This window comes from Mytilus edulis, chromosome 6 (genome assembly GCF_963676685.1).
Source record: "Mytilus edulis chromosome 6, xbMytEdul2.2, whole genome shotgun sequence".
Taxonomy (NCBI): Eukaryota; Metazoa; Mollusca; class Bivalvia; order Mytilida; family Mytilidae; genus Mytilus; species Mytilus edulis.
The window spans coordinates 894,604-919,649 of record NC_092349.1 but is presented as its reverse complement, the minus strand read 5'-3'; the positions used below and the strand labels follow the sequence as shown (position 1 = coordinate 919,649).

At 32.7% G+C, this 25,046-nt stretch overlaps 1 protein-coding gene across 5 annotated transcripts in view; it reads right to left on the bottom strand.

Moving 5' to 3' along the window:
• The window catches only part of LOC139526911 (VWFA and cache domain-containing protein 1-like), a 41,040-nt gene extending 17,957 nt beyond the window's left edge, over positions 1 to 23,083 (bottom strand). For 2 of the 5 annotated variants that reach the window (XR_011665222.1, XM_071322064.1), the window contains exons 1-12: positions 22,814 to 23,083; positions 12,089 to 12,263; positions 11,332 to 11,394; positions 10,238 to 10,402; positions 9,340 to 9,548; positions 8,706 to 8,871; positions 6,858 to 7,092; positions 5,190 to 5,315; positions 3,377 to 3,456; positions 2,449 to 2,593; positions 1,611 to 1,893; positions 576 to 690 (exon numbers count right to left, since the gene is read on the bottom strand). Coding sequence is in view for 3 of the 5 variants with exons in the window: in XM_071322064.1 (XP_071178165.1) it covers positions 576 to 690; positions 1,611 to 1,893; positions 2,449 to 2,593; positions 3,377 to 3,456; positions 5,190 to 5,315; positions 6,858 to 7,092; positions 8,706 to 8,871; positions 9,340 to 9,548; positions 10,238 to 10,402; positions 11,332 to 11,394; positions 12,089 to 12,241 (1,740 nt within the window). In the remaining 2 variants the exon portion in view is untranslated. Of the gene's footprint in view, positions 1 to 575; positions 691 to 1,610; positions 1,894 to 2,448; positions 2,594 to 3,376; positions 3,457 to 5,189; positions 5,316 to 6,857; positions 7,093 to 8,705; positions 8,872 to 9,339; positions 9,549 to 10,237; positions 10,403 to 11,331; positions 11,395 to 12,088; positions 12,264 to 17,099; positions 17,261 to 17,632; positions 17,763 to 22,813 lie in introns of those variants that run through there. The other 3 variants (XR_011665221.1, XM_071322062.1, XM_071322063.1) reach the window with 2 other exon arrangements.
• Between the last annotated feature and the right edge of the window lie 1,963 nt (positions 23,084 to 25,046).

Sequence of the window (25,046 nt, the reverse complement as noted above, 5' to 3'; positions counted from 1 at the left end):
TTGGAGCTGGTATCACGGTATGTATCACCAACACTTGAACTCATGATAGTTAAAAGCCTAGTAAAAAAAGTTGCTCATTTCTTTGTTTTTCTGTGTATTACTGTACGGACTGATAATTTTCAATTACTCCTTCTTATACTGCAACTAGTTGTGTTTATTTCCTTAATATAGTAACATAGCTATATTTTGTGCAATGTCAATTTCATCATGGAGCACTATTTCCACAGTCAGGGGTTCATAAAGGGATGAAAATAAGTTTGAAATGTGTGTTCCAATTTAAATAACTATGAATGTATTAATTTAAGTTGCAGTATAAAAACAATATTAGGTCAATGTCATAAAAATACAAACCTTTTCTTCTTTGGCACAAAACCGGTGACGGGCTTGATAGAACCTCGCCCTTCCCCAGTGTCTCAGCCTCATACAAAAATTTTTATATTTTTCTAACATTGACCTTATATTGTATATTTCTTTTATTAGTGTTGATGCAGGCATACTTTGAAGTATAATAGTATGAGTATACATTAGTATTTTCTTTTTTTCATATTGAGTATTGCATTTAGTCAAATACATACAGGTCCCCAAAAATATGTTGCTTGTAAATACAAATATCGACTTCCTTCATTTACAAGACGTCCTCTAGGCAAAGTGAAATACACGTTTGGTAAAGTCTTCTTATCCGATTCACCCCTGTGTAGAAAAAAAGTATTTGAAAAACTAAGATAAAACCTTAGTTGCATTTAAAATGCATTAGCCTCAAGCACAAACTACTGAAAATGTTAAAGTATAAACAATTCAATCCTCGTAAAAAGGGAGCAAAATCAGTTTTATGTACTATCTTCATGCTTTGTATCTCTTATCAACTCTTCTTTGATACAGGGCTGATGCTTACGATGAAACTATTAAACTAAGAATTATCAGTGGTGATGTTAAAACCATCCCTTTAGACATTAAAATCGACATCATGAGTTGGTTTACAGTTATGGAATATCTGTTTTACGGATGACAAGATATATGTAACAATGCATGGCCGTAAACATAATCACGTTCCTTTCTCTTATGACGTGACCTTCCAAATAAGACTTATCATCCTGTTTGTACTTACATGGGCAACATATCGGCTGTCACATGTGACACAGGATATGATTACCCTTTCTGGGCACCTGCAGCAACCTCATGGTTTTGTTTGTTTCGTATTGCCAAGTGTTTATTTTACCATGTCCAGTTTTGTATACTGTTTTTGTATTTTCATCGATTGGCAGTTTTGCCATGATAGTGTCATTTTGTTTTTGTCTTTATGAGTATGAATATTCCTTAGAAATCTTTTTTCTTTCTTTTAGTAGTTTGAACTTTTCATTTATCGTTGTCATATTGTCTTAGTATAACTACTGTAAACCAACTAATTTTCGCGAGCGATTTATTTTCGCGACTTTCGCGTGTAGAAAAATATCGCGAAGTTAAATCGTCGCGAATATGTAAAACTTGGATCATTCAGTATTTAACATCAAGTTAATTAGAAAACCGCGAAATTAAATTGCAGCGAAATGGACTCGAAAGGGCTAAACGCGAAATAAAGTATCCGCGAAAATAAGTTGGTTTACAGTATGTACCTTTTCATGGAATGAATTATGTCTGCTGTCCCGGATGTTCTTTCTAAACTAGTTATATCCACAAGAACGGGGTCTTCATTAATTTCTACAAAGGCAGGCTCTGGGAGTAAGGGATGAATTAAAGCTCTCCCAGTATTGTCAATCATAAAGCCGTATGATGAATTCCCCTCCTCAAAATATTCGACTTCCTTTAAAAGCTCGCTAAGTTTAACATCAGTACATGATACACCTTGCATATTTCCCGATGTGCCGTAGACGGTTTTACACATTGACGTTATTAGCCCTGTGATACAAATACAAAAAGTCAGATATTTAAATTGTGACAAAAAATATTTTAGTTCTTGTTTAATTTTTTTGCCGTACATTCGTTCAATTTTTTCATTTTTTTTTCTAAATATCATTATTTAAGGTGCATTCTTTATTTCTCCATTTTTCTTTATCCATTTCCATGTAAACAGTGTATTTAGTTTTTTTCCGAATTATCTTTCATGTTTCTATTATGGATATAAAGTTTTATAAATAGTTTTCTTAATATTTCTGTCAATTCTTTCGTGTTTAGTATTGTTGGTTCCGATAATGGTGTACCTAAACAAATCATGCTTAAGTGAAATGGTAAACAGTAATCGATGGAACCTGTTTTTGTATACCAAAGATTTGGCGATAACTTCATATTTTATAAACAGAATAACTCTGACGAGTGTTCTATCAAGATTTTGTTTTTACAAACAACGTTTATGATACTATAGCTATACAATTAACATTGGAAATTGTAGCTGAATATAGGTGACACTCAGCATGTGATTCGTCGTACATCCTCTGATAAATATAATGTACCTGCCTCTTTCAGAAAACGGATCGACGTATGGAATACTGTAAACCGGGTTAGTATTTATTTGACCAGATCGTAGTTTGACGTAAAACGTAGCCATTTCCATTGATAAACTCGCATGCTGATTCTGATCAACGTAAGTAAAAAGTCCTTCCTACAATAAATATTGCATTGATTATATTATTCATTGCTTTTCCCGTTTCCATTCTCAATAAAATAAATAATATTTGTCCTTGAATAGAAGTGTTCCAGTTTCAATTCACAATGTTATATATTAAATTTTTCATTGAATAGAAGTGTTCCCGTTTCAATTATCAATGTCATATATTATATTTTTCTTTGAACAGATGCAACTTGAGAACGTATATAGATTCATTGCACTCGTTACTACTGGACTATATCGTCCGTTTCAACACACTTTTTAAAACAATTTTCCTGGGTCGATGCCACTGCTGATGAACGTTTCGTCCCCGAGGGTAACACCAGCCCAGTAGTCAGCACTTCGGTGTTGACATGAATATCAGTGTTACGGTCATTTTTATAAATTTCTTGTTTACAAAATTTAGATTTTTTCGAATTAATAAGGATTTTCTTATCCCAGGCATAGATTACTTTTGCCGTATTTAGCATATTTTTTTGGGAATTTTGAGTCCTCAATGCTCTTCAACTTTGTACTTCTTTGGCTTTATAACAATTTTAATCTGAGCATCACTGATAAGTCTTACATTGTATGTAGACGAAACGCTCGTCTGGCGTATTAAATTATAAGCCTGGTACATTTGATAACTATTAGCATCACGTTGAAAAAGTCATTTGAATGTCAGTTTGACGCTCAGTCTATCATATTAGGTCTTTCTTTTTATAATTGAAATAATGCAGTATTTTTTCCGCGTAAAATGTGTTTTTGTTTGTTTAAATAAAATGTGAAGGTAAATACCCGGATGTTTCCGTAAGATGAATTTGACTTCACTTGAGTTGCCATCTCTCGTAATTGTTGTTTCATCTCGTTCGTTGCTCCTGTAAACATTTTAAGATGAGTGTGCATGGTATTTCAAAGCAGTTTATGAATTTTGTCTTACACGCCCGAATTGCATAATTGAAATATATATATATAAAAATGTCTTGGAATTTGTTATAATACCTTCACGATGCATAAAACTGCAAAATGTAAGGATTTATACTGCAACTAGTTGTATTTATATGTCTCCTAAATATAGTAACATAGCTATATTTTGTATAATGTAAATTTCATCATGGAACACTTTCTCCACAATCAGGGGTCCATTAAGGCATGCAAATAAGTTTGACATTTCCGTTACGGTTCAAAAAGCTATCAATGTATTAATTTAAGTTGCAGTAGAATAACAATATTAGGTCAATATCATAAAAATAAAAAAAAACATTTTTGTTCTCGTCACAAAACTGGGGAAGGGCTCGATAGAACCTCGCCTTGACCCAGTTTCTAAGCCTCGAACAAACAAGGTTGATATTTTCCTGACATTGACCTAATATTGGATATTTATGAATCAGGTCTTACAAGCCCCAATTGCATAATTGATAATATATAAATGTTTTGTGCTGGCATGAATTATCATTGATATGGTCATATGATATCGGATGTGTTCCTTACGTCGTAACTACAATCCCCTTCCCTTTCATGAATGTGACCTACCGAATTAGACTATTTACCAGATTTGTAATCACATAAGCAACACGACGAGTGCCACATGTGGAGCAGGATCTGCTTACCCTTCCGGAGCACCTGAGATCACCCCTAGTTTTTGGTGGGGTTCGTGTTGTTTATTCTTTAGTTTTCTATGTTGTGTCATGTGAACTATTGTTTTTCTGTTTGTCTTTTTCATTTTTAGCCATGGCGTTGTCAGTTTGTTTTAGATTTATGAGTTTGACTGTCCCTTTGGTATCTTTCGTCACTCTTTTATAAACTAACTGTTTACAAAACTTTTGAATTTTTGAAATACTAAGGCTTTTCTACCTCAGGAATAGATTACCTTAGCTGTGTCTGGCAAAACTTTTAGGCATTTTGGTCCTCAGTGCTCTTCAACTTCGTTCTTTTTTTTTTAGGGTGGGGGGATTCCAGCGTCACTGATTAGTCTTTTGTAAACGAAACGCGCGTCTGGAGTAAATACATAAATTAATCCTGGTATCGATGATGAGTTTATTTATGTGTGTTTCATAATAATCCCAAATTTTAATTGGTTGACAATTGCCACAAGGCATTCCGAAATGAGATTTTATTTCTCCATTAAATGAAACAAGCATTACAGCACGTGCTTCTCATGACATTCACAATGTCACTGAAATGGATACCGAATTCATAGCATTTAAGACTAAGATTACACTAATTAAAAAAAATCAAATATGATTTTGAGAGTTACAAGAAGACTAAAAAGTCAAAATCAATTTAAGTGCATGACACACTTGTTAAAACGTAAGAAGTCTTATCGAAAGCTTACGAACACCTTGCTTTGCCATCCTGAATTGAAAATAGTTATCAAAGGTACCAGGCTTTAATACGCCAGACGTGCGTTTCGCCTACATAAGACTCATCAGTGATCCTCAGATCAAAATAGTTAAAAAGCCAAAGAAGTACAAAGTTACAGAGCATTGAAAACCAAAATTCCAAAAAGTTATGCCAAATACGGCTAAGGTAATCTATACATGGGAAGAGAGATTACTCCATCATAATTTACCAATCATAGCTTTATTCATACCATATTGTTTATACTTACCAGGACCGAGCAGGTAGGTAAACACGATCACCCTATTTAGTAATTTGGCATTTTCGTCGCTGATTACCTCCCTTGGATCTCGCCCTTCATTTGATCCGCCATCAGTAAGTAAAAGTATAACCTGATCTTGAAAGAGAAAAAAATCGGTATATGAATAGTGTGGTTGCTGTCCCATTCAGGTATATGTATACTTTACATCTTATTTTATTTGTTGCTTAAATGATGATTCGACACATTTAAAGTAGGAAATGGTCGAAGATACTTTTTCTTAGTTGTCTTTTTTTAATTATTCAAAATTTAAATCCATCGGAAAAGCGCGGCATATACAGTACCTTGAACCAAATTTTATTTTGATTAAACAACTGTCGAGTTGTGCCGAATGTAAAGAAAATACTCGAAAGGCGGATATTCAAAAAGATATTTAAATTATATTTTTGTTGAATCTTTACTTTTTGTTTTGAATGCACATGATGCATATAACTTCCTATTTAATAAACTATACATTTTAAATGAAAAATCCATCTCTTTTTACATTTCATAATTTTATTACTTTGTAATATTGCTGAATTTGATTTGAATAAATTTCTCGACCCCGTCCCTTTCCGTCACAAATGGTTTGATTCAAAGACGATATTTGCAGTACTCGAAGATAAATACCATGGTCAAATGAATACTTTATTTGCAACTTTTTCCAAAATAAAAATAAAATAAATGGAATTGAAATAATACTGAGCGGCGTTAAAAATAATAATTAAATTTATCTGTCGACAGTAGATAAATCTCATATTTCACACGATTTGGTATTTCTCTTATGATTTTAGAAGAGGGTTTGTGCCTTCAAACATGTTTAACCCTGCCACGTATTATTATATATATGGTTATAGAGAATTCAAGATTCTGCGTTTAATTTTTCGGAAATTCGAGGTGAAACCCCCTCCTAGCTCCCCTATAGAAATTCTAAAGATAAGAAGATTTTTTAATGTTCCGTTTGTACGAAATAAAATCAAGATACATTGACCTTACTCTATTTTTACCTGTATGTCATCTATTTAACAAACAATGATGGTTCATTAAGTACAAGACACTTACATGTAATACAGTGACATCTTATAATGTGAAAAGAGGTTAATAGATTTATAAATAAAATTTATTATACGTTTATACTTATAGTAAAATAGAACAACACTATTATGTTTAGCTTTTAAATGCGATGTTTAAATGTTAAATTTTAGATCAATTTTCAATGTTATGTATAGATGTGTATTACAATAGGCTCTGTTCAATTTGTTTATTTAAAAGATAGGCAAATGATATATTCATTATAAGTAATGGTTTTTTTTACTTTCATGGTTCAATAAATAGCAAATTCTCGAACGAATATTATGAAAAGTAAAGAATAGTAATACAGCTTCAACAAACGGATGGGTAACTTAAATTACAGAAAGAAATGGAAAAAAACCTATTAATCAGAAAGTCAGTAAAAAAATGTTGAATAGAATTATATATTGAAGGGTTGGTCGAACTTACGGATCAATTCCAATATCTGATATTGCTGAAAGTCTCATATTTATTACGCTTCTTTCCCAACCTGTACGGTATTATCCTGCAATACCCACGTCACAACATTTGTTGTATCAGATTTTTGTACTATGATAGCCTTATATTTACCTCTAGTTGAAACATCTACGTTGTTGTTTGTTGATCCTAAGTAAGAGAAAGCCTTGACGAGCACGTTTTCGAAGTTTGAATTTCCAGTGTTAGATTCTTGAATATATAAACTGACAAATTCCTGTAACTTATCAATGTTTGTTTTGGAGGCAAATGATAGTGTGTCCTTATAACAGTCATGATTTGAGTCTCCGGTAGGAACAGTAACTCCTGAGCTAAATGATACCACAGCAACCTGAAAAGACATATGTGGTGTAAAAGCAAGTCGAAAGAGGGACATTCAAACGCATTAGTCGAAAATAAACTGACAACGCCATGATTTAAAAAAGGCCAACAGACAAATAATAGTACACAATACACAACACAGAAAACCAAAGACTGAGCAACACAAACCCCAACAACTAGAGGCTCTAAAGAGCCTGTGTCGCTCACCTTGGTCTATGTGAATATTAAACAATGGACACAGATGGATTCATGACAAAATTGTGTTTTGGTGATGGTGATGTGTTTGTAGATCTTACTTTACTAAACATTCTTGCTGCTTACAATTATCTCTATCTATAACAGTACTTTCTGTGGAAAATGTTATTGAAAATCTTCAAATTTTAAGAAAATTGTTAAAAATTGACTATGTAGGGCAATAACTCCTTAGGGGGTCAATTGACTATTTTGGTCATACTGACTTATTTTAAGTTCTTACTTTGCTGTACATTATTGCTATTTACAGTTTATCTCTATCTATAATAACATTCAAGATAATAACAAAAAAACAGCAAAATTTCCTCAAAATTACCAATTCAGGGGCAGCAACCTAACAACCGATTATCCGATTCAACTGAAAATTTCAGGGCAGATAGATCTTGACCTGTTGAACAATATTACCCCACATCAGATTTGCTCTAAATGCTTTGGTTTTTGAGTTATAAGCCAAAAACTGCATTTTACCCCTATGTTCTATTTTTAGCCATTGCGGCCATCTTGGTTGGTTTGCCGGGTCACCGGACACATTTTTTAAACTAGATACCCCAATGATGATTGTGGCCAAGTTTGGTTAAATTTGGCCCAGTAGTTTCAGAGGAGAAGATTTTTGTAAAAGTTAACGCAGGACGACGACGGACGACGACGACGACGACGACGACGGACGACGACGGACGCCGGACGCCAAGTGATGAGAAAAGCTCACTTGGCCCTTTGGGCCAGGTGAGCTAAAAACTAGCGGCCATCTTATGTTCTCTAGAAGTGTAAGCATAGTATTTAAGTATGGAGAGTAGCAAAACTGGAAAGACACATGCAATATTTGTTTTTCAATTTTAACTGGCATGTTCAGACATTATTGGTTAGTATTCACAACCATACAACACTTGAGATTGTATTTGGGTATCTTAATAAGGGGTCTGATCCCGGATCTCGCTTAATGTTTTGTCAACATCCCGTATCCCGCTATCATTATCCCTGTAATTATAGCGTTTGTAATTCACGTGTCCTGACAGACTTCGTTACTCGTTTTCACGCAATATAATTTGATTTTCACGTCTAACGCTAACGAAAAATCGTCAAATCCCGCATCACGCTTAGACCCCAGTAAGACCCACTATGTACACTTGACAGCAACACATACAAATACTTTCCAAATGCAATCAATGTATTTTTCTTCGAATAACTGATTTCTAACTGACTTAAAATGTTATCCACAATGGTGAATGTCCTCCCCAACGGTCCTAGATTTAGTTGCGAACAACCTTCTGACGTTTTAAAACAATAAATTAAAAAAAAATTAACGTCACATTTGAAGTTTGTTTTTTTAAAAGTGATCCAGTGACTCAAAGTAATATGAATATAGAGACTTACTCTGTCGTTTGGATTAAGAGTCTCTATAACTGTACGAGCAGCCTCCTTAGCTATGCTCATCTTTGATTTACTTGTAACGCCAGAAGTCTGTTTCATTGATGAACTTGAATCTATAAGAATCACGACATCTTTATCTTTTGGTGATGCTGTGGCGGCGAAGGCTGACCTTAAATAATGCCATATAATTGATTGAATTTTCATTGCATTGGACTTTTTAAGAATATCAAAATGGAACTATTTACATATTTTTTAAATTATTATGTAGAGTGCAATACTAGTAGAATTTGAAACAATAGATTTTTTGCTTGTTTTATCTTAAATTTGTTAGCTGTCACTGAAATTTTGCTGATATCGAAATACTTTCTTTTTATTTAGTCGACAAATTTTACTGTTCTTATATGGACAACACGACGGATGCCACCAGTAGAACATAATCTGCTACATTTCAGGTGTCCCTGTGACCTCTGTCAGTTTGTTTTTCGTTCTTGTTGCTTTGTCCTTATTTATTTGTGAAGTGTTTGGTATTTCTTTTTTTCTTTATAAGTCTCTTAGTCCTCATTAATTTTATTTTTTGCGAGCCATTGCAGGAATATATTAGATATACAAACAACCGACCATAATGTGTTTTTATTACCTAAAGCGTGGGTCATAGTTGTAACAGTCATTCCAATAGGTTGATGGGTATATGATGGACACGCCCTCCAAGGTACCATAGTGCTGCCACAAAACGTTCTTGTTTTGATTGTACTGCGTCTTCATGATGTCACTTATGGTGTTGTGTGGATATTTGGCGTCAGAGGTAGAACTAGGAGATATTGTAACACAGGCTGTAGAAAAATCAACCTTGAGAAGAAAACGTTCAATATTATTTATTTTAACAGAGTCGTTCATACATGTACATTCATATTTAATCATTGAACTAGAATATATATTCGTAACATACATATGTATCTGTTTGGATGTCATTGAAATTTCCATTGAAATAAAATTCGATACAAAATGAATTTCCTCGGAATTGATTGTAAATGTGTTGAACGTATCACCGATGCGGTAAATTGTTACATCTTATAGTTCATAAAAGTTTTACTTTAATTTGTGGATTTTAACACTTCATTTTTTTTCCTTTTATATTTGAAACACTGTACACAGCATAAATGTTTCCCTTTTTCTTCTTTTCATAACTGTAAAATTTCTCAACTGGGTACCAGACAGTAAACTGGCACAGATACGATTTCCAAAAGTGGTCACTTCCCGTCGTAATCTTTATAAAAAAAAGTAAAATCACAAAAATACTGAACTTAGAGGAAGATCAATTGGGAAAGTCTATAATCATATGGCAAAATCAAATAACAAAACGCATCAAAAACGAATGGACAAGAACTGTCATATTCCTGACTTGGTATTGGACTGCTTTATTGTCAATTATCACGGTTTGATCAATTACTAAATGATTTCTTTTACGAGGCTTGATGTGTCATTTATAATTTCATTCTATTAATAATTTCCTTGACTTTGAAATTACTATGTAATACCTCTTTTCTGAATTTTGGATCGTACACGTATGTTCCAGTTTTATCACAACATTTTGGAAGCGTCGCCTGAGTGGTGAATTTGTTTTCATTCTGAAATACTTCGTCTTTAACAGCGTCTAGAACATTCGTAAATCCCACAAGGGATGCTGCTAATTTGTCTTGGATCTAAAAATTATCAACTAGTTTTATTCCACTCAAACAACATTTATATTATAACTGCTATCATGAATCCTTAATAGGGGAGGTTCAAATGGTCATAGTGAGGAAGAGTAATTGATGCTTATCTGAGCAATCTGATTAAAATCCTGATCCATATTATCTCTCGTGCTCGTATATATAGGCTTACATGAGTATTACGACATCAGAAAGCTATATTTTAGTTAGATTGCTTATCTGAGTTAATCCTTTTTAGGCTACCAACAGTGAGGCCATATCAAATAGTCACCGCCAACTGATTACTATACTGCCGGTGACTCATAATCCTACTACATGTATTTGTTTTATAAAAATATAGCTAAGTTATTGAATGGATATAAAAGTAATGAATTACATTCCATATGCTGATTAAAGATTTGATTTAATTTGCTTTAAGTTATGCGAAGTGGTGAAATTTTGACTGATTAGCAGCCATCTTGAAAATGGCTGCCATATACATGTGGGTTTTTTAAGAATAGCTAAAATTGACTACCGGTACTACATGTAATCTATAAATCTAGAATTGTACAATGTTTCATGTTTGTATCATCAAACCAACAATTTTCAAAAAAATATGCACAAATTACCTAGACTATAAGCATGTTAGTGCTACGTGTTTGTATTATGATAACATTTATTGAAGAAAAAAAATACTACAAAAATGTTTGCATCTATTTCTTAATCAAATTATTTATCGTGCGTGTTGTGTCAGAATTGTCGTCGGAAAATTGAAGATGAAATACTATCGTTGCACTGAGCATTTAAAATCTGAAATTTAATATAATATATAAAATGTATTATCTTATGTTGTAAATGTGTTCATTGTTATTATTATATGTTACGTTATGTCCACAATCACAAACAAAATAACGTTTGTCTATCTAATATAAAGAACTTACATCAGCTAAAAGTTTCGTTCCATTTCCGGTTTTTGTAGTAAATGGTAGTTTGTTAAACTCCTCCTGTAAAACAATAAATGTCAATAATAATACAGTAATCATTACTTGAAGTTATGTTGACAAACTGTTGATTGTGTGTAATTATGAAGAAAACATATTGGTTACCGAAAAGGTCTGAAAATGGCAACTCAGTCATGGCGATTACAAATCCGTGTGCGGGAACTTCGAGTATTGACACATGTTCACTATTTGAAACATATATTGGTTAATACAGAGTGCTCTTTCTGATTCCAAAGTTAGGGAAAAGAAATAAAGAAATCTCAATGACAATGAATTACGTCACTATAACGGACTTGTGAACTTGTCTAAATTAGGACTTAGTAAACCTAAGAATAAGAATAATTTTGCAGTTAAAGTTTGGTCAACTGTTTAGTGTTTTGTGGACTTTTTTTTGTTTTTTGTTTTCTTTTTTTTTGCCATAGTGCTGTCTTAGCAATTGTTTTAATTCATTGATCATTGTTTTTATGGAAGCAATAGGAGCGATTTTCTAGTGATACTTTACATAAAGGCCTGTTTTACTCTCATATAAACGGGGGAAAATAACGCCTTTTTTTAAACCTTTTCTTTTAACCTTTTCTTATGGCAGGTATAATACTACTTTTGAATGAAGTATTTATTTCATTTAATTTAATTTTGTTTTAGAGGGGATAGTGGAATAAAACTTGCCAAAGACAAAAATTAACTTAAAACAACCTACTTGCAAGTAATCAATCCCAATACTCTGTTTTATTTCCTTGAGTCTATTTGAAAGTAGACGGGCGTCTAAATCTTGAGCAATAACTCCATATGCATAACAGGATAGTGCCAGGACAATTATTATTTTCATTGTGACATCCAGTACATTACACATATGTTTGCTGTCATGGTTCAACCTGTTTGAGAAATAAGAAAAAAAAGATTTATTGAACTTAATACGCTAAAGCAGCGGAAGTCATCAAAAGATATCTTACTCTTCGCGAATGACAACTATTAAACGGAGTTTTGATTACTTCAAATGATTGATGGATTGATTGATGTTTAACGCCACTTTCAGCACAATTGTCTATTTTGTTGAGGTAAGTTTTATTGGTGAAGGTAGTCGGAGCGTCCGAAGAGAACCATCAACATTTGATCGGTAACTAAGAATCCTAGTCAATTAAGATTGGAGTCGAGCACACCTTACACGTGCGGGATTACATTGCTGAGTTAAACTAATTATATTACTAGCCTATTAACAGAGAGGTTAGAAGCTCGAATATCAAACATAACAGGTGCGTGCAACCCCGATCTAAAGTAACCAGGATTGTCATGTTTCTACCAAAGGTCGGTGGTTCTCTCCGAGTAAGTTGGCTTCCTTCGGCAATAAAAACTGACCACAATTAGATAGCCAATAGTGCTCACATCCCAGCTTCTTTGTTGTAACAGGGGTGATCTGAGCCGGATCACCCCTACCAGATCACTCCAGTTTGAGTGTCTTTGTTTTGCATGCTTCCCTTTGTTCTGTATTATTTTGGCTGGAATGTCAAATCCACTATAAAACTTATAATTAATCATACAGAAAAGACTATTTTTCAAAATTTACGTAGAAAAAATCCAGTGTCTGTTGGGATTCGGACTCAAGACCTATGACATATCAACCCACGACACATACATTTCGTACCACTACACCAGGACGTCTGGATATCAAGTTGAACTATCAGTAATTTAATCTTAAATCAATTTTAATTCTATCTTATTCATTCAAATGTGACGTCATTTTTCATTTTTTTGATGATCTGTTTTACAAATTCAAATGTGACGCCATTTTTTTGTCATTTTTTACAATTTCAAATACGACGTCACTTAGCGTTGGGGTTTTAACTTATTCGAGTGTGTCTATTTTTTGTACATTTTGTCGGGTTATGTCATGTATTTCGGTTGTTTCCTGTAATTAGTTAATACTTCAGTTTTATCATATATCTTTTGTATAGTCATTTTATGAAATTTACTGTTTGCAAACGTATAAATTATTCTAAATAATAGGGATTATCTGGTACCTAACAGAAAACCCTGGCCGTTTTTGGCACAGCTTTTTTTAACTTTTGGTCCTCGATGCTGTTCAACTTTGTACTTGTTTCGGCTTTCAAACTTCTGTATCTGGGCATCACTGGTAAGTCCTGTGTGGACAAAATGCACTTCTGACGTATTGAAATTTTAAACGTGTTGCCTTTTGTTAACACTATTATTCGTGTGTTTCTTTGTCAATTGTGTTCTCCTATTTATTTAAATTGTAGTCCTGTAATGTTATGTTGTCATTTTAATGTTATATTTCACATGGCCATAAAAGAGGGAGGTTTGGCATGCCACAAAACCAGGTTCAACCCACCATTTTTTCCTTTTAAAAATGTCCTGTACCATGTCAGGAATATGGCCATTGTTATATTATAGTTCGTTTCTGTGTGTGTGTTGCATTTTAACGTTGTGTTTTCGTTGTGTCGTTTGTTTTCTCTTATTTTTGAGTGTGAATTCACATTACTATAAGACGTGTCACGGTACTTATCCATCTCAAATTCATGTATTTGGTTTTGATGTTATATTTGTTATTCTCATAGGATTTTGTCTAATGCTTAGTCCGTTTCTGTGTATGTTACATTTTAATGTTGTGTCGTTGTTCTCCTCTTATATTTAATGAGTTTCCCTCAGTTTTAGTTTGTTACCCCGATTTTGTTTTTTTTAATGGATTTATGAGTTTTGAATAGCGGTATACTACTGTTGCCTTTATTTAATATACTTAAAGGAAGTTAGATAATTATGTTGTAAGTGGGGCGAGTTGGCAGGCCTTTATTCAGTAGGGTTTAAAGCCTTTTCGTAAATAAGTGAGTTGTCAATCTGATAGTTAAATTTGATTTTACACTTTTTCAACAGTGGGGCGAGTCGATAAACAAGAGTGGGGCGAATTTTCTATAAAGTAGCCAGTGGGGCGAGTTGACATTGTTTCATATCTACTCATCGTGTTCGGGGGTCATAAAGGGCATACATTATATAGTAATATATAACGTATATTATAATGGTTATGTGGCGTTATAAACTATATTTTATTAATTGTAAATGTTTTTCGTCTAATCTAAAACAGCCGGAATGTAAAATAGTTATCCCATTCGGACACTGACACACCGCGTCCTCGTGGGATAACTATAACTGAAATTAGGTAATACAAAGAACAATCAATTTATTAACTTCGTGTGGTTTGCTGGTTTATCCTTTTTTTCAATATCGGTAATATGTGATAGTGTTAATTAAAGAATGTGTACACCTAGAACAACAATTAAAATGTTCATTATAGCACAGTAATTCTATTCAAATGGCATTTAAATTCAGAACAATATTTGAGTTGTTTAAAATTAATCTTTATATTTTAGGATGATCGTTCATCTAAAATTGATATTTTATATAACAAGAAGATAATATTTTTGTTAACTTCCTGTGAAATGCAACAAAATTATAATAAATGATAGGAAAACAATCATATTAATGACTCCTTTTTTTGCTAAATATGCTTTACGAAAAAAGCTTAATTTCTTCTTCTTGTCGGTGTATTTTTTCTCTTCTTCTTCTTCTTTTTTTTTGCAAACTTTATTGAATACGTAAACTAAGAAATTTAGCAACTGCAAAAGCATATGATACATCTATAATACTAAAATAACGAGGTCCAATTTGTCAGCCGTCATGCGGTAAAAACGACTAATCAAAGAATTCCATCTTTATATATAGCTTATATAGGACAATGGTGTAGATTAAATATTACACCACTCCAGCCCCTTTTGTTTTCCACATAATTAATATTGCCAATAGTTAACAAGTTCAGGGTCGAATCCGATACCGATACCAATAGCATATTCACCTGTTACCTATTACCTTATCTGTACGTTCGGCATCTGACAGGCGCACCACCAAACGGTGTATTTAGGATTTTGCTATATACATGTACACGGATCCGATGATAATCACAGGGTTGACACTAATAAATTCAATCATTGTAAAATTGTTCCCTATTGTAGTATTTTAATCAGTAAGACTTTCTAAGATAACAATACGAATACTAAAAATCTGGACTTAAAATAAGGCGCATAGGTACAGTTTTCAATATGTTAGCGGGCATGACGTGAAACAGCGAATCAAAGAATTCAACTTTATTTATAACTAATATAGGACAATGCTGTTGATTAAAAAATACTCCATTCCAGGATCTTTTGTTTCCCCAATATTTGATAAGTTCCAAGGCTTACGCATAGTTAAATACTTTAATTCAGTCGCGGACCCGCGATATCACGGGTGTGTTCTAGTTTACTAATAGTATGAAACAAGGAGCAGTTTTAAAAGTATTTTGAGCAAATACTAGAAAATTGGAGAAGGATTAAAAAAAAACAATAAAGAAACAATTGTTGACTTTTGATTTCAGTTGATACAATGGTTAATCAACGCCAGAAATATGAAATTCACCCTTGGCCGTTGTAATGATGTTGTATTAAGTATGACAGACAAATATAGTCTATAGCCTGGAAGGTAATCCTTAAGAGTATTATATCGCAGACACTTAAAGACTGTGCTAGCCACGATCGTATGCCTGTGGTGGAAAATAGCACTGGCACAAAGAGACTAGCAGACAGTATATTCGTGGAGGGTAAATGATCACCGACACAGACACAACTAGCGAGGAGAGACTGAGAGTATCAATGTAGTGGATTAAAGAGACTAACACATAATATAATCATGAAATGGATAATAGCACAAATACTAAGAAACTAGCTGAGAGCATATTCCTGAAGGTTAAATTATCACAGACACAGGCAATACTGGCTAGGAGAGCATTGCTTTAGTGGATAATAGCAAAGACACAAAGATACTTGATGAGAGTGTATTCCTTTAGTGCATAATTGCACAGACACAAAGAGACTAGCCAAGTTTGTATACCTGTTGGGTACTAGTATACCATCACAGAAACAGTGCACTCATTCCTTTATTGTATTTTATTACAGACACAAACATACTAGCCGGGAGAGTATCCTTTTAATATCACAGACTCAAAAAGACTAGCTGAGAAAGTATTGATTCCTTATCTTTTTAAAACCACAGAATCTAAACACTACACGAGAGAGTATAGTTTACCAACACTTCATATAACCACAGACACAAAATCCTAACCAAGAAAGTATAAATGTTGGTCTGGGTGGAGGTCCTTTATTTTTTAATTGTCTGTTATTGACTATGGTCTATATTTCAGGACCACAGTACTCCCTTTTCTATATTTATTTGGCATATTATCCACTATTGTCTATATTTAAGCACCAAACTAATCTTTATCTACTTTACTCGGTATTTTTGGAATATTTTAGCATCCCAATATTCTCTTTTCTCTATTAGTTTGGCATTCTCTTTATCTTTTCTTAGCTTATTTTTTGTTTATAAACTACGCTTTTTATCCATTGTTCTCTGTTCTAAAAAGCCAATACAGACTCTCATTAGGTTCCAAAAATGCTCAAAATGTAGATTAAAAATGAAGAGGACTTGTCTCAGAAAATAGCTTTGGTGTCAATTACAAACAAAATAATAAAGTATAGATAGAGTTTTTACATTTTTCATTTCGCAGTAAAAAAAAAGAGGGAGGGAGGGGTTTAAATTGTTAAAAATTAGACTAAAATAAGGCCAAAAGTCGACATTCTTTTCAATAAAATGAGAGAATATAACAGTACCTGAATATATAACTGTTCAAAAATAAAGTGCCATCCATTTTCATTGTCAAATGTCCACCTGTGTTGGTTTTGTTTCCTGTTATATATTTTGTACAACGTGTGTTGTACACCACAAGTAAACAAATGTATTTCGTGTACATTTTTATGTTGATACGAAGAAAAATATCAAACAAATTACGGATATCCGAACCTGTGAACTGTAAAAGATGGCCAACCGCGTAAATATGTTTTGTACTTTAACATTTGGTTCAATAGAAACACACTATCCTACTCATATTAATCGATATAAATGAACTAAAATATAGCGTCTGAAATAAACGTCATCATTTGATGATAAAAGATAATGTACATCGCCTGATATGAGGATCACTTGGTGAAAAAGGAATTAATAGATAAAAATATAACCTAATGAGAAATTTTCTAATGGACGTACATACATGTACATGTAAGCATAAAAATTGATGAGAGCTTTATTTTAAATTTAATAACCACCAGTTAGTAATCTATGTTTTTATTAATTAAGCAAATCTTACCTTTTCGGAGTAAACATTTTCGTGTTTATGTACATGTAGCTCGTTTACTATATATTATTGATTTAACTTCATAATTATTTAAATGTATGTAGTTGTAAAACGAATGACTTCAAAAAATATTCCACCCGTCATCAGATTTTGAAAGAAATATTGTGTATTGGTAAATACACTTGGCATAATTATAATGTATAGTTATGTTGTGTACTTTAAATATCCGTGAGTCTTTTAAACTAATTGTTTGTCGAATCGATTAAGTAAGTAAGACTAGTAATGAAATGCTAAACAACTTAGTTTGATGTTATATATTCAGAGGCGGATCTGAAATAAAATTGTACTTCTTATGATCAAAGAATAATTTTACATGTATTTAAATTTTGTCAGTAAAAAAATCGCTGGTTTAAGAATAAATCTTATTTTAACACCCGTAGCTCTTTCAAATATGGGGAAACGTGTAACACCGAATTGCAGGATTCCGGGCTACATCCTTACTTTTTCTCTTGGGATCCAGGTTCCAAATAATGAACTCCGGACTTTTTTGACTATGCGCTTCATGTTCTAGGCTCCATGCACTGATAGGGATCCGAAGTCCGAATAAATGAGATCCGGCCTCAGAATACGTGGGATTCGGGCTTTAACGGAGCCGTTGGCGCGATGTTATTACCAACCCCCATAGTTTAAAGTCCCTTAAATTGGCATAATTTACGTGATGATTATATTTTAGCGGGTTTTCTGTAGCTAAATAACTTCTCATTAGTTTAACATCTGATTCAAAGCTTTTTAAAAGGAAGTAGATTTAGATTATAGATCACGGATCTTGCATTTTATAAAAAAATGTATTCGTAAAAAGCCTTTACACAACAGAAAACATAACTTACTGAAAAGTAATAAAATACATCAGAAGAGAGGCGGAAGACGTCAAAGGGAAATCAAACTCATAAGTCCAAGTCAAACTGACAACGTCATCGCAAAAAAAACAACCCATGCAACGAAATACGACCAAAGACAAACAACAGCCTTATAAACCACAACATAGAAAACGTAAGACTGAGCAAACCAAACCAAATGGAAAACTGGGGACGAACAAAACTGGGAACGAACATCTGTTCGTCCCCTACTTTAAAATTTGGCACCCGTCGTGTTGCTATTGCAAGTACATAGGTTAAGCTGGTCATCACATGTTAATTTTTTTTCAACAATTGACTCTACGATTTAAAAATATCAACACGGTTTACGAGGTAAGACAAGGTGTACTCTCGAAAATGTCGTAAACACTTTTATCTAAAGAAAGTCGTAGTAACACATACAAACTGCATTCAATATGATACATTTGTAGTATAAGAAACAAGTTCAAATAAAGAGCTTATTACATAAATTTCCTTTATGATTGTCTTGCTGTCTCCTTTGCGAACAACTTCAAGTACATCCCAAAATGCGTAGATTTTCCCCGTGGATGAATCTATAGAATGCATTTTTTTAATATAAAAACTAAAATGGTAGTTTAAATCGATTATTTTGATATATTGTCAAATTAGTGTAAACTGAAATTAAGAAAAAATTAAATAAGATATGGCGTCTCCTATTTTGTCTACAACCAGCCATCCAATCTCAATATATGATCATGAGGATATGGATGGGGATATCCTTTCATTCTGTATTCTGAATTTTGTGGCTTTTTCTAAATCTTAAGATATATATAGCGATTATCCTGTAAAATTCTCATTACAACCGTTTTACTTTGTTATCTGTTATTACATGATTTTTTTATTCTATATATGGTTCATTTTTATAATCAGTATTTTATTGCCTAATTCGTGAATTTTTCACAGTTTTTTTTTATTCTTTTGCAACTCTTAAACCGCAACAAGACCCTAATAACCAGTGAGGGGCATTACTTAAACAATTATTTTTTTTAGTTACTTATATATAGGTAATTTTTGTTTTAAAATATCAAAAAATTACTCAATAGCGTTATTTTAAATGTAGTTTTCATGAATTTTTACATCATTTTATATCATAAAATGAAGAATTTATTAGATTTTAGAGGAGTATAGAGATAAAGGGTTACTTTAAAAATACTGACAAAAATATTACTTGAATAAGTTATTTTAGACATTTTTGAAAGACTTAGTTATAACACTTATTTTAGGAACATAATTATGTAATTGTTTTGGGTTACAAGTTATAAATAACTTCAAGTCTTAATTACTTCACAAGTTTCTATCTATTTATTTCTGTCTATACCTTCAAGATTTTTGAGAAAAAAACGATATTATAAAAGTCCCAAGAGACCAATCTTTGACCCAAAAGCGTCGATATGAAAGATAAGTGCGTCAGAAAGGCAATTAGTGTTTCAGAAAGATTAGATTTTATATTTCATGGGAAAAATAACCAGATGACCGTGAAAATTGTCAAAGCTAGTAAAATCTGTATAGTTGAACACCTATAAAAAATAATATTAAGAAAAGTTACTTATATATGTAATATTTAAAATAGCCTCATTTTCAACATTACTTGTTTAGGTAATTTTTAATGTTACTTGTTTAAGTAATGCCCCTGACTGATAACTTTGATGTCGTACATGTAGTGCACGTTAGTACCTTGCATTATTTATAAAATGCCATTCATACACGCATGCGCTTGCACTGGTCACCTTCCAGTACAAACTGTAACAAAAACTGTGGTTCATTATGACACTGTAGCATCTAAAATTAATTTAGTATAGATTGAATGACCGTACATATTAAGTATGTTCGCTCCTCTGTTTTAAAATAACAAGCTTTGTAAAAAGACAGTCATGAATTAATAGTTAATGAATTACGGTTCTTAAAAAGCAGAAGAAAAATTGTAGCTTCTTCTTCTTCTTCTTCTTCTTTATTTAAATCCCTCCAGTGTTGGAGCACACACAGCTAGCTGTGTTTCCTTTACGGATTAGTTTTTAAAAATGTTAACATATCCACAAGTAGCTCCGTGTCTTTGGTTTTGAGATATATTCAATTGGAAATTTGGCGGGATTTTTTTTATCTAGACTTTTCACACATTTAGTACTGACCCCTTTTTTTCATTTAACAACTATTAAAAAATAATAATGGATTTCTTCAGATTATCAAAAATGTCTTTTAAAACTAGATGTAATGAATTAAGAAAAGAAAAGTAGGGGTTGGCGCCAAATGTTATTATTGGCATTACATGGATAAAACTAGAGTATATTCCGAATGTGTGACAAAAGTCATCAACGTATATGTACAAATAAACAGAAGGGACACTAGAGGGTAAAGTCAAATACATCAAGCAACAAAACTGTGACAGGGTTGCTTCTTTTTATAAGTTACTGTAGATACTAAGCTAAAGCCAGTCGTAAGCGGTTTTCTGAGCAAAGGAAGTACTTAAGCTTGGTCGCAGTTAGAGTACTGACTTGTAACATAGAGGAACAGATAGTGTGAATTTCTAATAAGAATAATGCTTACCGATTACGAAACTTAAAAAAAAATTCGAAATACAAAAAAAATAGACATCTTTTAGGCGTGATGTAGATGGCTGTCTATTTTACGTTTTACACCTTTTTCGTTATTTTCAACTATAAAGGTCACCATTTTTACGATAGGTTAGCGAGGCTACAACTCGTACAATTATATGTTATCTCACTGTACTAGATGTTTAATGTTAACTGCCCCAAGCTGTTATTTGTGACATGAATGTAGCTTCGCTAACCTATCGTAAAAACCCATTATATATAGAAACAACAAATTACTTAGAAAATTTACATTTTTTTTACTAATCAAATATCGTTATTGTTAAGTTAAGGATGTACTTAGGTGAGGTTAGGTGAAAATTAATAAATTAAGAATTTAAAATTGATACTATAAGCTGGTAGAGCATCATTTAAGGATAAAAATAAGCAAAAAATATTTATAGGTCATGGACCTCCTTTTCGAGATATTTGAGATTTAAAATATGGCGGGAAAAGGCAGACTCGGACTTTTACCTTATATTTGCATTGTTATTATTGGATCTCAAAACAAAAGAAAGAAGGTCAAGAATCTTCTAAAATTTTGATAAATGACCTTTCATGAGCTATTAAGTCTTATGTGAAAAAATAAATGGGTGTTATGGGGCAAAATATTTTACATTGTATTGTATTGAAAAACACCAAGGAGTCCGAACATTTGACACAGACCTAAGTACATCCTTAATGTGAAATATAAAAACAAGAAAGGCTGGAATATCTTTTCCAGAAAATATAATGCTACATTCATGTAGAAAGTCAGTATAAAAGACATGTTCGAAAACACGCATATAGAGACTATCACGGGTACGGTCAAATGTTAAAGCAGGACGTTGTTTCGTCCCTTAAAATGATTAGTTGCTGCTTGTTTAATGTCCAATGGCAAATATTTCATGCATGTTCAAGACTATCACACACTTTAACGTTATACAACCTCTAGTAATTAGCTTATTCCGAGGTGTAAATACCATTTTTGACTTCAAAGCCGTGTGGCTGGCTTTTATTTTATAGACAAGACTACCAATAGTATTTTGAAAATATTGCAGTTACTGAATTCTTCATTAGATCAATAACAACTAAGATTTGTACTTATTTGAAGAAAAAAAACAATGAACACTATTTTTTATATCATTGCTTACTTATAGGGAACGACTTCTTACATTTGAATGGGAAGGTCTGTGCTGGTTTTTTTCCCCCATTCTGAAATTTTCTTTCCACGCAACATTGCATCACGTAGGTTTTTGCAGCGAAAAGCCTTGACACTTTTTCAAGACCTTAACATTTTTATTGGCAGAGTTTAATGGTCGTTTTTTTTTGTATACCATTATTGTATTGTTCCCTTGCTACAAGCAGTTTTTGTTTGGTCACATATGTATATAGTTTGAACTTCCATACAAGATACACTACAATGTTATCTTTTGCAAATAGGTTTACATTTATTCAATAGTATATTACATAAAATGACAAATATTTGAGCCTTGCATTAATACAAGGTTTTAAATTAATTCATTCACCGTACGTAGTTGATTACCATTTCATCTCTAACCTATGATTTTGACTTAATCTCTAACCTATGATGTTGACTTAATCTCTAACCTATGACTACAAACAATGCAAGAATACATACAAATGTATAAAATACACTATTTTTACGCTTTAAAATACACTATAAAACTTACCAGATGTGTTAATACGATTGTCATTCTTTTGTGACAACAACACTCCGTTCAAACAGGTACAGTCACACAAAAGTATATATTTATGTATATAGAAATTTAATTTACTTGATGAAATTCTATGGACTGTGACAAATGTACTTTAAAAGATAAGTAAACAAGGCTTAGGTTATTCCCCATACAGTTAAAACTGCGATTATTGGTACTGATAAAAATATAGATATAAATATTCAGATATTTAGATGTGTGACATGTTTGATGAATTTCATCAATTTTGGAGATTTACAAAATGTTGTCTTGTGTTAAAATCCCGTGATCATCAGTAATGTTTTATTTACGATTAACCAAAATAGTCACCAAGCATGACCAAAAACAACGTTTATATATCAATTCATGTAAATACATGTTGTTTTGATATGTGCAACTATTGTGCACCTGTATACATGTATATAAATACAAACATTTCACAATTTACCACAAGATGTGTATTTATCAATTAATTAAAATGTAAACTTTATTTGGAAGAGAGAGAGAGTTTGGAATGACTTATCTAGGTATATCAGTCATAGCGTTCATCAGGTACACATGAAACAGAAGTTCGAAAAGAATAAATTAAAACAAGAACTAACAAGGTTCAAACATTTAAAACATCTCAAACCGTTTTTGTCCTGAACAGTTACGAAATATTTGCCATTGGACGTTAAACAACCAATAATCAATCAATCCAAAAGATTTTAAAAGGCATACATTTGCATTCTGTCAGTTGCAAAATTAGTGTCATGATAGTACGTCGTTTTTAAACCACATATATATTTACAGACAAATCAAACACCGAGGGAATCGCATGAACCCAAATAAGAGCTAATCCAGGTACGTCGACAGGATAAACGTCTCCTGCTATGCATAAATCACCCGCCGTGCGAGTTCACAGAAGAGCGTAAGAGGGGGTATCTGCACGGAAGAACGCGAAATAAAATTGCCATTTCAGGATGAACGAACAATTAAAAATTTCTTGCTCGTTGATCTTTTTACCGATTTAACGAAACACGGTGAATAACGAACCTTTTTCACGGCTGCGCGTGAAATAAAACTGGCAAAATACGTTGCACGAAAATAACCCTTTACCACCCTCATATACATTGTAGTTGCGAATATCCACGTCATTTGGATTCTGATTGATAGCTAGAGTTAGGGTTAGAGTGTATAGTTGTCTGAACAACACAACATGCCTCATTCTCATTGAAGTCTCATTGAACAACAGAACATGTCTCATTGAAAAATAGAAAATGTCTCATTGAAAAACACAACATGCTTTATTCTCATTGAAAAAAACAACATGGCTTATTCTCATGGAAAAACATTACATGCCTCATTCTCATTGAAAAACACAACATGCCTCATTCTCATTGATTGATTGACAACATGCCTCATTCTCATGGAAAAAAAAAACATGCCTCATTCTCATTGATTGATTGACAACATGCCTCATTCTCATGAAAAAAACACAACATGCCTAATTCTCATGAAAAAACACAACATGCCTCATTTTCATTGAAAAAACAACATGCCTCATTCTCATTGATTGATTGACAACATGCCTCATTCTCATGGAAAAACACAACATGCCTCATTCTCATTTATTGATTGACAACATGCCTCATTCTCATGGAAAACCACAACATGCCTAATTCTCATGGAAAAAACATAACATGCCTCATTCTCATGGAAAAACACAGCATGCCTCATTCTCATTGATTGGATGACAACATGCCTCATTCTCATGGAAAAACACAACATGCCTCATTCTCATTCATTGATTGACAACATACCTCATTCTCAAGGAAAAACACAACATGCCTAATTCTCATAGAAAAACATAACATGCCTCATTCTCATGGAAAAACACAACATGCCTCATTCTCATTGATTGATTGACAACATGCCTCATTCTCATGGAAAACACATTCCTCATTCTCAGTGATTGATTGACAACATGCCTCATTCTCATGGAAAAACACAACATGCCTAATTCTCATGGAAAAACATAACATGCCTCATTTTCATGGAAAAACACAACATGCCTAATTCTCATGGAAAAACATAACATGCCTCATTCTCATGGAAAAACACAACATGCCTCATTCTCATTGAAAAACACAACATGCCTAATTCTCATTGAAAAACACAAAATGCGTCATTCTCATTGATTGATTGACAACATGCCTCATTTTCATGG